This window comes from Myotis nattereri (assembly GCF_964212035.1).
Source record: "Myotis nattereri genome assembly, chromosome: 19".
NCBI lineage: Eukaryota > Metazoa > Chordata > Mammalia > Chiroptera > Vespertilionidae > Myotis > Myotis nattereri.
The window spans coordinates 10263784-10277971 of NC_138095.1; the positions used below are offsets into that span (position 1 = coordinate 10263784).

At 38.3% G+C, this 14188-nt stretch overlaps 1 protein-coding gene across 2 annotated transcripts in view; it reads left to right on the top strand.

The window, feature by feature from the left end:
- Positions 1–14188, top strand: part of ATXN2 (ataxin 2) — a 95323-nt gene that overhangs the window by 24499 nt on the left and 56636 nt on the right. For both annotated transcript variants that reach the window (XM_081113379.1, XM_081113378.1), the window contains exons 2-5: positions 490–526; positions 1548–1607; positions 2091–2162; positions 2993–3143. In XM_081113379.1, coding sequence (XP_080969505.1) covers positions 490–526; positions 1548–1607; positions 2091–2162; positions 2993–3143 — 320 coding nt within the window. The remainder of the gene's footprint in view (positions 1–489; positions 527–1547; positions 1608–2090; positions 2163–2992; positions 3144–14188) is intronic.

A 14188-nucleotide genomic window follows, 5' to 3' on the forward strand; every position in this document is an offset into this window, starting at 1 on the left:
AGCCAAATCTCCTAGGGCCAATTTTACTTATTTTGAGACGTTTTTCTGCAGTTGTAAACACAGTACCTATTCTTAGAGGTGAGGGAAAAATATAGGAAGTGACTTGATGTCAGTCACATCAGGAACAGAATCTATATTTTGCTCCTGAGTAGCTTTTTATGACAGAACGATTGATTACTTTTGGAGTAAAGATTGTTATATTTAGTATTGGTTATTCCAGTACTAAATTTTGAGTTTGATATTGTTCAGTTTCTTTCCTACTGCCTTCCTTCCATGACCCATACCGTTTCTGGGCCTCAGAGCCAGCAAAGCAGAGAGAGAGGGGGGTACTGTTCTTAGATAGCTTTTATCCTTAATATTAGATGACTCCGGTCCACAGATTATTCACTTGTGCTTTATGAATGGAATCATAAGATATTTTAAATTTGAAAATATTTTTAGCTTGTTTAGCCTATTGAATGTAATAAACATAATATTTAATCTTTTCAGAGGCCGAAACAATAACAAGGGACTGCCTCAGTCTACGGTGAGTAATTTGAATATTATTTATTTGGAAAAACTGGTAACTGAAATGTGATTTTGAAACCATAGACCAAAAGTCAAGGCCAAAAAATTACCTCTTCAATTTTATATCTCCGATATTTTTTACAGATCAGTACTGTTTAGTATAAAATTATTAGCTCTATGTCATTTTGATGATGACTGTATAAAATGTAATATTATCTAGAAATATTTATCATGCATAGTAATGTCATTTCTTCTTTTATAAATCACTGAAGGCAAATCTAACTCCTAAAAGGTAAGTGGAATACTAGAACTGGAGTTTGCAGAGCTCTTTCGGTTTAGATTTTGAGTTAATGTGCTATCTTTTATTTCTTTTCATTTTTCTTCCTTTGAAAGGGCCTTTTGGGTTTAAATTGGGCACAAACAGAAGAAGGTATAATTTCCACTCACTAATTTTTGAGACTTTGTCTTTATTGGGCAGTTTTTCTTCTTTAGAATCAGGAGGACATACACTTATGTAATAAGGAGTGGTGTGACTGATTAATCCTTAGAGCGCTGTCATTGATTAAGTGCTGAGAGCAGATAATCCAAGGTCTTCTACAACTATCCCATTTAGTATTAAGGTATTCTTAACCCTGTTTAGTATACAGATCTGTGAATTTTGATGCATACACTTGTGTAACCACCACCATAATCAAGATAGTAGAACAGTTACATTGCCTCTAAAAATCCCTCATGTCACTTTATAGTGAAATCTCCCAATCATTGATCTGTCTCTTCTATTCCTATGGCTTTGTCTTTTCCTCATACATGTAAGTTCAGTTTTGCTTTTTATATCAGGCATAGTCAAAACATTGTTATTTGGTGTGAAAACCTAAGTTTCTATTCTCTAAAGAAGCAAAAGACTATAGTAAACCAAATCTTCCTTTAGTGCATGTAAGGTATTACAAACCTAACTAAATATTTTATAACAAAATAAATGTTTAATATATGTGCAAGGATAAATATTGATTGCTGATAATATTTTTTTCTTAATATTCCAGATTTCTTTTGATGGAATCTATGCAAATATGAGGATGGTTCATATACTTACATCAGTTGTTGTAAGTTATCAGATTATTGGGGAGAAACTGCCTTGGGGTGGAATAAGATAATTTCATGAAGTTAAAATGTGGCTGAATGATTCTCTGTGTAACATTTCTTAGGTCATGTTTAATCAGGAATTCTGACTAGAATTTCAGAGGTTAGAATTCTACCCAAGTTACTGTAATTCATTATAAAAAGCATTCTTGTTAACTCTGTTGTGTACATAATATTAGTAGTTTTTATGATGCATTATTTTGTCACCTTATTAGGACAGGCGTCAGAAATACTTAACTTCAGTATTTAAGTTCATGCTGTAAATTCTGAGCAGAATCCTGTGAGAATTGTGTATTGTTGATATTTTAAAAACTTTTATTGTTCTGTCAGTGAGCACCTGATATGTTGAATGAAGCCTGATGAACTATAAAACGTAAATTGAAAACAATTACCACCATGACTGGGTATCACACTGTTTCTTTGATAAATTAATTATATGTTTTTAGGGATCCAAATGTGAAGTACAAGTGAAAAATGGAGGTATATATGAAGGAGTTTTTAAAACATACAGTCCTAAGGTAATTTTTACTCTTTTCCTTTTTGTTAAATGTGAAACCCCATGAATCATTAACTGCCCTGTGCTTGTGTGGCTTCCTGACAGTGCCTGTTGGTTTTTGATTTAGCAGTTTATAGTTATGAGGTGGGTGTGTTTGTCACATTTTCATGCCCAGTGCTTTACCTTAAAAGCACTTTTTAAAACCACTTTGAATGATTTTGCTCTTCAGTTTCAAATACTGATTATTTTATAGATGGTATGTATAATCAAAAGGATTTCTTGTCCTGTGTGCTTATTAAAATATTTTGGCCTTGCCCTAGCTGGTTTGGCTCAGTGGATGGAGTATGGACTGAAGGCTCCCGGGTTTGATTCTGGTCAAGGGCACCTACCTCGATTGTAGGCTCAATCCTTATCCCCGGTGGGGCGTATGTGGGAGACAACCAACCGATGTGTCTCTCTCACATCAGTGTTTCTCTCTGTCTCTCCCCTGCACTCTTTCTAAAAATCAATTATCCTCTGGTGAGCATTAACAACAACAAAAATATTTTGGCCTTTTCAAGTATTGTGGACCAGAAGAGGGAGAAATTGGGTTGTTTGTTTGTTTTCTTTTTTATTACTATTAATGTTCTCGAGGCATACCATGGTAGCAAGGACCAACTTTTAGGTGAGAGGATTTTTAAAAGATGGAATGGGAAACAGTTCATATTTCTGAGGAAAACGTATAATTATAGTTCTCTTGAGATAGATTATTTTTTGCCAAAGGCATGTTAGTTAGCATAGTACTTTGATGTGCTGAAGAAGTCATGTCAAGTTTATTTTATAAATGTTATTTACTCACGTTTTTCATTTTAGTGTGATTTGGTCCTTGATGCTGCACATGAGAAAAGTACAGAATCCAGTTCAGGGCCAAAACGTGAAGAAATAATGGAGAGTATTTTGTTTAAGTGTTCAGACTTCGTTGTGGTACAGTTTAAAGATATGGACTCCAGTTATGCAAGAAGAGGTGAGTTTTGATTTCTTAAGTATGCTTCATGGTTTATAAAATTTGTTCAAGCAGACTCTACAGACATTTTTTTTAAAGAAATATGGGCTTTAAAAAATGACCTGATTAAGATAAATGGGGATTATAATGCATTTTTGTTGGAAAATGTTAAAAACTAGTGGAAGATTCATTGGTACTTCTAGTAGGATAAATAATGAGAGTTTGTGTTCTTATTAAAAAATAGTTTGTAAAGGATTTTCTACAGTGTCATGGTTAAACATGCTACTGTTACACTCATCAGAAAATTTCTTCTCCCATTTGTTCTGCAATGCTTTAGTTTATAAATTTTTCATTTTATAATGCTTATAAATAACACTTATAGTTTTATTAAGCTTATAGTTCTATAAATGCTTTAGTTTCCATTTTATAAATGCTCTGGAAAGAAATCAAAGGCACAGAGCTAAGGGAGAAAGGCTGTGGATAGAAAATGATTAATGAAGACAAATGGTAAAGGAGAACCATACATATTTGAAAAAAAGTTCAGGGTATGGGACTACGTTTTGAGAATATAAAAGTGGTGATGTATTTATATTAAAATTTAGTATGTTTCAGCTGTTCATTGAGGAGAAAAATGTCAGAGTTGCTGTTATTCATTTAGAGAGTATATTTTATAGTGCTGAATGTTCAATAACATTGTACGACTCTTCTGGGCAATTTTGAACTTGATTCTTAAATTGATTTTTTCTCTTGGTCAAATTTCATAGTCAATTTTATTGAAAATTATAACTCAGCAAGTTTTAATTTTTATGATTCAGTCTATGCCAACAGCTGTTTCTGTTGTGCTAATTTTTCTACACTGTTATTTAGAAGTTATAAGCCACCAGAAAGTTAAAGCTTTTTTCTTGGACCTCTTAACAAGGTTCTCACCTATAGTTTGCTTGCTTTTTCAGAAGCTAGCCATGCTAGGTGCTCTGTAACTGCATTACAGTGTTGATAAAAGCACTGTGTCCTGTTCTTGTATCTTCTCAAATGTCTATCTTGTATTTGTTTTTTTTGTTAATCCTCATTCAGTGATATTTTTTCCATTGACTTTTAGAGAGAGTGAAAAGGAGGGAGGGAGGAATGGGGGGAGAGAGAGAGAAACATCAGTGTGAGAAAAACACATCAATTGGTTGCCTCCCACATGACCCGGACGGGGAATCGAACCTGCAACCCAAGTACGTGCCCTTGACCGGCATATACATACCTTGAAATTGGCATTTTATTTTAACTTCGTTTACTGTCTCTTTCCAATGTTCCTTTCTCACCTGCTTTTTTCTCTTGCCCTCTTTCTGCTCTTCTTATTGCTCCTTATTTATATTTTCTCTCTTTAATATCCCAATTCAACTATATTTCAGTTCTGTGCCCTCTTGTCTATTTCCTTATTTCATTCTCCCTCATATTTCTTTCTACTGCTTTATTTCCATTGTAGTATTCTCAGTCTAGAGAACAGGGGTCAAGTGGGCCAAATCCACTCATCAGTAAATAAAGTTTTATTGTAACATAGTTATGCCCATTCCTTTATGCATCGTTAGTGACCGTGTTTCATGCTACAGTGATAGAGTTGAGTAGTTGTAATGGAGACTTATATGGCTTGCAAAACCAAAAAATATTTGCCTACTTTATAGAAAACTTTATAGAAAAAGTTTGCCTACTTTAGTCCTATATCATTTTTCCTCTGCATATGGGCTGTTAGGGCTGATCAAAAATACATACCATGCTGGGTTTGGTGAAATAACACAACATACTTTTTGTCTCTAAACTCATGCTTTGACTGTAATCTAATACTGTATAATTTCATTTTTTAAAAATTTTATTTATTGATTTGAGAAAGAGATTTGTTGTTCCACTTATTCATTGGTTGATTCCTGTATGTGTCCTGACCAGGGATTGAACCCCCAACCTTGGTGTATAGGGACGATGCTCTGACCCACTGAGCTACATGGCCAGGGCATCTTCGCCCTTTGCCATCACCGTTCTCTTTCCTTTGGGTTTTTTATTTTATTTTTATTTTTTATTGATTTTTTACAGAGAGGAAGGGAGAGGGATAGAGAGTTAGAAACATTGATGAGAGAGAAACATCGATCAGCTGCCTCCTGCACACTCCTCCCCACTGGGGATCTGCCCGCAACCAAGGTACATGCTCTTGACCAGAATTGAACCTGGGACCCTTGAGTCCGCAGACCGATGCTCTGTCCACTGAGCCAAACCGGTTAGGGCTCTGCTTTGTCTTTTTTAGTGAAGAGGATGTCTCACCTCCTGCTTAATCTCGACTTCTCCAGTCATGCCCTTGACTCTGTCCATTCTGCCATTCCTGGTTCTTGCTCTTTTATGTCACCTCTCTGTTTCCAAACTCTCAACCTCTTCCTCTCTGCTTACTCTTGACCTTTAGCCTGAAAACCTATTCAAGTCCCTCTTATCCTAAAAAGTATCCCTTTTAATCCTGAGTTCTTCTAGTGACTATCTTGTCTTTCTTCCTTTCTTATCCAAACATTTTAACTACTATTTTCCACGACTTCTCACTCCATTCTAATCTGCCTTTTGTGCTCACATGTTGGAAACTTCTGAGGCTTCCAGTAACCTCTAATTGGTAGGTTTTTGGACTCTTTTGAAGTCTTTACTGCTGCATTTTACACTGCTGATTTCACCCTCCTTCAGAGCTGCTCTTTATTTTTCATGTGTCTTATTAATCATTCCTTTTCTGCTTTATTCTATCTTTGTTTCTATCACACTGCACTGCCCTTATGTGCTTTTGTTCCCAATGTTTGTTTCTTTGCCCTCTGCTTACCACATACCAGTCACTTATATGCTCTCATAATTTCAGCTAGCACGTATAAGCCCCTGCCAGTAATGGCCGTATCATTGCCCTTATAACATATTGTATTATAATTAGACTAAAGGCCTGGTGCACGGATTTGTGCACTGGTGGGGTCCCTCAGCCTGGCCTGCGCCTTCTCGCAATCCGGGACCCTTTGGGGGATGTCGGAGAGCTGGTTTTGGCCCGATCCCCACAGGCCAGGCCTCGACCAATGCATAAATCCGTTCACCAGGCCTCTAGTATGCATATAAGATCTTTGGTTAATTTTTTCTCATCTCCCCCCCACCCCGTTTTTCCCCTGAGATTCATCAGTCTCCATGTTTTCATGCCTGTGGTTTCTGCTCCTATGTTGAGTGTCTGCCCTCTGGCGGTCAGTGCGCATCATAGCTACTGGCCGGTTGCTTAGGCTTTTATATGTATACTAGAGGCCCAGTGCACAAAATTCGTGCACTGGTAGGGTCCCTAGCGGCTGCCTGCTGGGTACTCCCTCCCTTTCCCCGGCTGCCTGCCGCCACCAGGGCCTCCCTTCCCCCTGCCGCCGCTGCCAGCTGGGGCCTCCCTTCCTTCCTCCAGCCAGCCCTGCCCCCTGGTCGAACTCCCGGTCGAGGGGACAATTTGCATACTACACTTTTATTGTATAGGATAAATAGATGTTTCTGTCTCCCTCATTATTATACTTTGAGCTCCTTGTACTAGTATTTGGGTACTGTATTTTTTTTTTGTCCTCAGAGCCTGGGATAGTGTTTTGGCACATAGTACTGGTGTAATATAAATGTCTTTTGAACAAGTGAAATTAGAGCCTTCATGTAAAGAGTGAGAAAGCTATAAGTGTCTTATGTATACAGCCTGCCAACAAATACTTAATGAACTGTGGAATGTGTCCATGGCTGTGCTTGTCACTATGGGAAGTACAGAGAAACTCAAGACTTAATCTACTTTGGGACCCTTTTGAAAACTTAGTGAAGCTGCATACCCTCATCCTAGAAAAACACACAAACAAGCTTCTACATTTAATTCACATTTCCCTAAGGAGTTCCTATATTCCATGTTAAGAAGCTCTGCCCAAGGCATGTGAAAGAAATCAAGAAGAATGGAATGTTGAAATAGGTGGCATTGTTTTCCAAATGGAGTCCAGAGATAGGAAGAATTGTATTAGTTATAGTAGTTGGAGGAAGTTGGGGTGTGAATGTGTGATTAGAGAGCAGTGAGAGAGAATGTCATACGGATTATTTTTTTCTAATATTGTAACATTGTGGTTGCCCTGCACATCTGATAGGACAAGGCCCTCTGAGCAGCAGAGAGAGGGCTATCTTCTAAAGGGCATGCATTGGGCTGCCATGGCAGTCATTGAAGGAAGAGACAGATCATAGAGGAGGATATGGCCTAGGAAGTCTTGGATTCTGAGGGGGTCAAACATGTTTCAGATTCATTTATGGTTGGTGCTCTGGTAGGGCAGGCAGGCCACAGCCTTGGAGCTGAGTAGACACATTCTTGTAGCTAAGAGTGAAGTAGGCTCTGTAGAAGGGCAGGAAATGCTAAAGTTGGACGGGCAGTCAGCTTTAAAGCTAGTCGAGTGATCAGGATCAATAGCCTGTCCTTTGGGCAAGAGGGAGGAGAGGCCCTGTGGTAGGCAGGCAGATGAGGTGATGGATATCTTGTGGCTGGGGGCTGCCCAGGTAGCTGGGCAGGAAAGCCCTATAAGGAGGTTGACTTGGGCTTGTAGCTTTTCTAGTGAGCCAGCTCTAAGAAACACCATGATCTGATATTCTTTCCTTAAACGGAACCACTTAGGAAGTTTACTACCTTAGCTTTGCTGTGGGTTAGTAAAAGAAGGATGTGTGTCTGTGCTGGGGGCAAGTAGTGAATGGAGACTAGCATTTATTGAGGCCAGTGTTTAGGTGGCACAGAAATTGAGATTTAAAAAAGAAGCAGGTATAATGGACCCAGGTGAGGGAAAACTAAATGGAGTAATTTGAGGTATTCATAGGGAAGTACTGCATACTTATTAAAATAAGGTCTCCTTTGCCCTGACCGGTTTGGCTCAGTGGCTAGAGCATCAGCCTGCGGACTGAAGGGTCCCGGGTTTGATTGCGGTCAGGGGCACATGCCTGGGTTGCAGGCTCGGTCCCCGGTAGGGGGTGTGCAGGAGGCAGCCGATCAATGATTCTCATCATGATGTTTCTATCTCTCTCCCTCTCCCTTCCTCTCTGAGATCAATAAAAATATTTTTTTAAAAAAATAGGGTCTCCTTCCACTAAGTTTTGTTTATACATTTTTAGAGCAAATAGAAATTCTCTGCTATATTCATTTGTATGCTAAGGTCAGAGTAATAACTTTATTTATTAAAAACAAAAGAAAAAAAGGGAAAAAAACCTACAGCATAAAGTAGAATTTTATTTAGACAAACAAAATGAAAATATTGTTTAGTACTAATAAGAGGAAGGTGATCTGATTCACAATATGTATGAGAACTATTGATTTCCTCTATTTAATAGCATTAATCAGCTAGACAGTATAAAATAAAAACATTTACAATAGGAACAGAGTTTAAAGTGTAAAAATAAACATATTTGGTTAAGCTGAAGACTATGAAGACCTACGGAAGGTTATAATAAGATTTGACTAAATGGAGAAATGTTCCATACTTTGACTGGAAATATTTAATACTTTACAGTTGTCTACTCTCCTGAAAGTAATATCTAAAGATAATATTATCTCTATTGTAGAAATTGACAAAATGATTGTAAAGTTTATAAAATATTATGTATTAACAGAAGAACTTTGGAAATTCTTTTCCACCAGAGTCACAAAAGATGACTTGTCCTACCATACAGTAAAATGCATTAGAATTAAAGCATAGTGATCATTGTGGTAAAGAATAGAGAATCTTGCCATTACTGGTTTGGCTCAGTGGATAGAGCGTCGGCCTGAGGACTAAAGGGTCCCAGGTTCGATTCCAGTCAAGGGCATGTACCTTGGTTGCGGGCACATCCCCAGTGGGGGCTGTGCAGGAGGCAGCTGATCGATGTTTCTCTCATCGATGTTTCTGGCTCTCTATCCTTCTCCCTTCCTCTCTGTAAAAAATTAATGAAATATATTAAAAAAAAAAAAAAGAATAGAGAATCCAAAACAGACAATTTATATGAGCATTTTATTAATATGTAATAAAGATAATAATACTTAAATATGGAGTTAAGGTGGGTTATTCAGTAAATGCTGTTGGGACATTTGGGAGGAATTAGATTCCTACTTTATACCTATCACCAAAATAAAACCTTAAATGGTTAAAGAAAAAACATCTTTTAATTAAAACTATATAGGAATTCTAGAAAAAGTCTATGAATTTATATCATTTTGAGACAGAGGATGACTTTATAAGTATGAACATCAAAGCAAAAATTCATAAAGTAAAAGATTTAAATATTTGATTATAAAATATTAAAGACTTACATGTATGCAGAAGTGCCATAAAATTTAGAAGACATGCTCCACACTGGGGAAATGGAATAAAATAAGTTTTACAAATGGTTAGTGAACATGTGGAAAGATAGTCTACCTCACTAGTAATCAAAGGTGTGTAGTTTCAAAGACATGGAATGTGATTTTTCATCTCTCAGGCTTGCTGAATGGTAAAAGTGAGAAAGATGAATATTAACCTTGTGATGGTGAGGGACTCAAGAAATGACTTATACTCTCCTAGTGGGACAGTTTAAGTAAAAACAAGTAGGACTCTTGAACTCTCCAGTAGATCATTGAAAATGAGTCCAGGACACTTTCAGGAAGACAGTTTACTTGGTTGTATTATGTGATGCTATACCCAGTTACTATCTGGTTTTAGTTTATTTTCTCTTGGTCTGCAGAGTCTTAATGGTGTCTTTATCAATCACTTATATATTAAAACTAATAAAAAAAAGTAGGGCAGTGAGAGAATGTGGGTAAATTGTCCCCATTTTAATTTCTATTCCATCTGACTAAATAGAAAAATGATTGCTTTTTTTACCCAGATCAGTCCTGGCTCAGAATTTTAAGTGAGCATGTGCATTTGAACAGTTGTTCCTCTAATTTATATTAGAAAAGAACAGTCTGAATCTTTAAACTGTTCTTTATATTTGCCAAGGAAACCGAAAGGCATGCATATAACTGTAAGAATTGGAATGAATTTCATTTACTTTCTCTATTTCTGGATACTTTTGCTATAATTCTCAAGTTTTTTAAAAAAGACTACTGTGCTGGCTACTAGTACTGGTGGTTCAGTTACTAAGTTTGATTCCTGAATATTTCTGAATGTATTTTTTGGGGGGCCTAAATTTGTACAAAATTATTTCCTTTCTCATTCTTTAACTTTTGAGATGAAAACTGTTCCTTTTATTAAAAAATGCTCCAACACTGATTGGAGCCATTTTGCCCTTCCAAGTAGCACAGACTAAAAGCTCCTCCTTCCCCTCAAAATGGGGCTTTGCACCCAGAGCCCATTGGAGAAGCTGAAACAGAATGCCCACCTCCTGATGCCTCACTGTTAGAATGTCTTCTGATATCTTTTGGAGGTAATGCAGGAATAAAAAGTCTAACATTTTGTGGAATCTCTCAGCTGCTGGGACCAGAAGCGAGTATAATCAGGAAAGGCTCTGTTGCCTGTTTTGGGGTATGTGCGCTGCAGGACAGATCTGGTTTCCTGTTCCAACCCTTCCAAGTGTGAATTCAGGATAATCTATTACTTTATTCTAGCTCTTCCTGATTCATTCTTCCCTAAAAAAAATTTTCGTTTGAAGGAAAATTTTTGGGACTGACTTTTATGGATCTAACCTCAAAAGACTTGAATTTATTAATATTGTATAACTGTCATCTCCATGGTACTATTTCTAATATGAAATAGTTCTGCTTGATAGCCCAGAATTACAGTTAGAAAATAGTTGTGGTCATTCAAAATGAACAGTATCCACTCCTGCATTTTTTAAAATATATTTTTTACTGGTTTTTTACAGAGGAAGGGAGAGGGATAGAGAGTTAGAAACATCGATGAGAGAGAAACATCGATCAGCTACCTCCTGCACACCCCCTACTGGGGATATGCCCGCAACCAAGGTACATGCCCTTGACTGGAATCGAACCTGGGACCCTTTAGTCCTCAGGCCAATGCTCTATCCACTGAGCCAAACCGGTTAGGGCCACTCCTGCATTTTTTAATAGGCAAGTGCTTGTTTGGTATATTTTGTAATGTAACTATAATTTCTTAGTATTTAGATGGGAGGCTTTCCGGTTTCCTATAGTTTTGTGGCTAAGACCCTGATACCTTCCAAGGTTAGGGTGCAAATGGTAGATTTTACAAAAATTTATTTTCAAGTTGGTTATTTGGAACTGAACACTATTCCTGTAGAAACTTAGCCTTCTGAGCTCTGTTACATATGTGTCTTTTATCTCCATTTCATTTTAGCAGCCTGCTTTCATGACTTTTGTCATGGCTTATACCTGTTTTCTGTTCCAGAATGCCCTTCCAGATCTACTCTGACCAGGGTCTACTCTGACCACAGCCAACTTAACCTTGACTCTTCTACTCCCTTTCTTCTGTGCCCCTCAGAGGGCTCTCTGACCCTTCCCCGACCGTCCATTGGTTTAAATAAAGAATTGGGTTCATTTGTTTGATCCTCCTGTGGCCTTCCATTTTTAAACTCCTCTCTGCAGACTCCTATAGCCAGCCTGCAGGGTGTGGCTGGGGACATCCCATTGCGGTGCTGGTTAGTTTCCAGCTCTTGCTAGAGCTTTAGAAGGGCTCAGCAGACCTTTTAAACCTGTTTCTACAACCTTAACGACCACTTCTTTCCAGTCATTTTTATCCACAGCAGAAAGTTCTTCCTTGCTACTTTTTAAAGCATAATTTTTAACCTGGATCCATGGATTTCCAAGTGGTTTGTGGAGTGGACTCAGGGCATTTTTGAACTTGGATGGGGGAAGAAATTTACATTTTTATTTTCATTACCTTTTAATTGAAATTTAGCTTTTTTCCCTTCGTTATTAATGTAGGCAAGAAATCACTAGTATTTGCAGTATCTGTGACTCTACCACCGATAGCATTCAGTTAATTTTATATCACTTGTATGGATGTGGATATCTCAAAAATTACTTAATGCTCGTTGTCTCTTTAAAATTGCAATAGTAACTTGCTGTTAGATTTTACTGTTGACTGAATTAATAAAGAAGCATATATCACTATGGCACAAATGTGGTTTTTTGGGTTTTGATAACGGCATTTCATTATATTTGATTTCCTATGTCTTTCATGCAATTAAACCCATAAGCTCCCTAAAATGCCAGAGGGGTACATGGATCAAAGAAAAAAGGTTAAGAATCCCGAATCTAGAGGCTCCCTGTGCCCCATCTCCCTGAAACCCTCTCTTATCCATTTTTCCTCTCCTGCCTGAGGACCTTGCCTTCACTAGTCTACTTGGTTCTGTTGTTCCTCCCCACACAACCTGGGCCCTCACTGTGCTCTTTATCCCCATCTTGTTTCTTCACACTAGTCTTTATGCCCTTTAATATTTCCTATGTAATAAAATGCCTGGTTTAGTATATACTTATGGTGTGAAAATTCATAAAAACATGAGTAAAATACAAAGGTAATCTCACCTATGGATTTGTGTACAGTGGAGAAATTTTATTTTTTATTAAATACATTATTTTTATTGAAGCGCGAGCAAGCGAGAGAGAATCATCAATGATGAGAGAAAATCATTGATCAGCTCCCTCCACACCCTACACTGGGGATGGAGCTTGCAACCTGGGCATATGCCCCTACTGGGAATCTAACCATGACCTCCTGGTTCATAGGTTGATGCTCAGCCACTGAGCCACACTGGTTGGGCAGAAATTTTATTTTTAATGCTATTCTAGTCTATATTATAACCTCTTTTCTTCCCCCTACTTAATTCTTATATATACCTATATATATGTATGATTATTTTTTCTTCCCCAGGAAGGAAGGGAAAGGGGGAGAGAGAGAGAGAGACATTAATGACTAGAGGCCCAGTGCATTCGTGCACAGGTAGGGTCCCTAGCTGCTGCTGGCTGAGGCCTCCCTTCGCACCCGCCTTGGCCTGGTGCCGCCTGCTAACCTGCTCCACCGTCCCGCTGCGGTCCTGCTCTCCTCGGGGCCCATTGGGCCAGCAGCGCCTCCATTGCCTCCTGCTGCCAGTGCTGCATTGCCAACACCTGCCATGTTCTGCGCTGCCCCCTGTTGGTCAGCACACATCTGACTCCGGGTTGGTCGAACTCCTGCCTGTAGGGATAATTTGCATATTAGCCTTTTATTATATCGGATAGGATGAGAGATCGGCTGCTTCTGCATGCCTCCTACTAGGGATAGAGCCCGCAACCTGGGCATGTGCCCTGACCTCTTGGTTCATAGGTTGATGCTCACACTTGTTGAGCATTCCTACTTAATTCTTGCTTGTGTTTTTGAAGGCCTTGATCAACTGTTGCTTTTAAGGCCACAGCCTCTAGTTCTCAGAACTAAAGATTTGCTTCAATCTGTAACTACTCTTCCATACCTAGGAGCTCCTGCAGGAAAAGTCAGGGGTTCTATCTTAGATATGAATCCCCAGCTCATCCAAACTCATTAATACTCAGTAAATATTAAAGATGGTCTCATTTGTGAGGTTGGCACCCACTATAACTGTAGACTCTATTCTGTATAGATTGGTCCGGGTATAATTGATGGTACATGATAAAATACTTTTTAAAGTCGTTGAAAAGGTCATATTATTAATAATGGTCAAAATAGAATGATATCATTGAAATGAAATTTTTCATTTACCTAGGATTTCAGTGTTTGAGCCCTGGCTGGTTTGCGCAGTGGATAAAGTGTTGGCCTGTGGACTGAAGGGTCCCAGGTTTGATTCCAGTCAAGGGTACAAAAGCTGGGTTGCCGGCTGGATCTCCATTAGGGGCTGTGCAGGAGGCAGCCAATCATCGATGTTTCTCTCCCTCCCTCTCCCTTCCTCTCTGAAATAAAAAAATATCTATTTTTTAAAATTTCAATGTTTGACAAAACAGATTTAATTGAAAGATGAACTAGATAGTTGAGGATTTTTTTTAATACATATTTTATTGATTTTTTACAGAGAGGAAGGGAGAGAGATAGAGAGCTAGAAACATCGATGAGAGAGAAACATTGATCAGCTGCCTCCTGCACACCTCCCACTGGAGATGTGCCCGC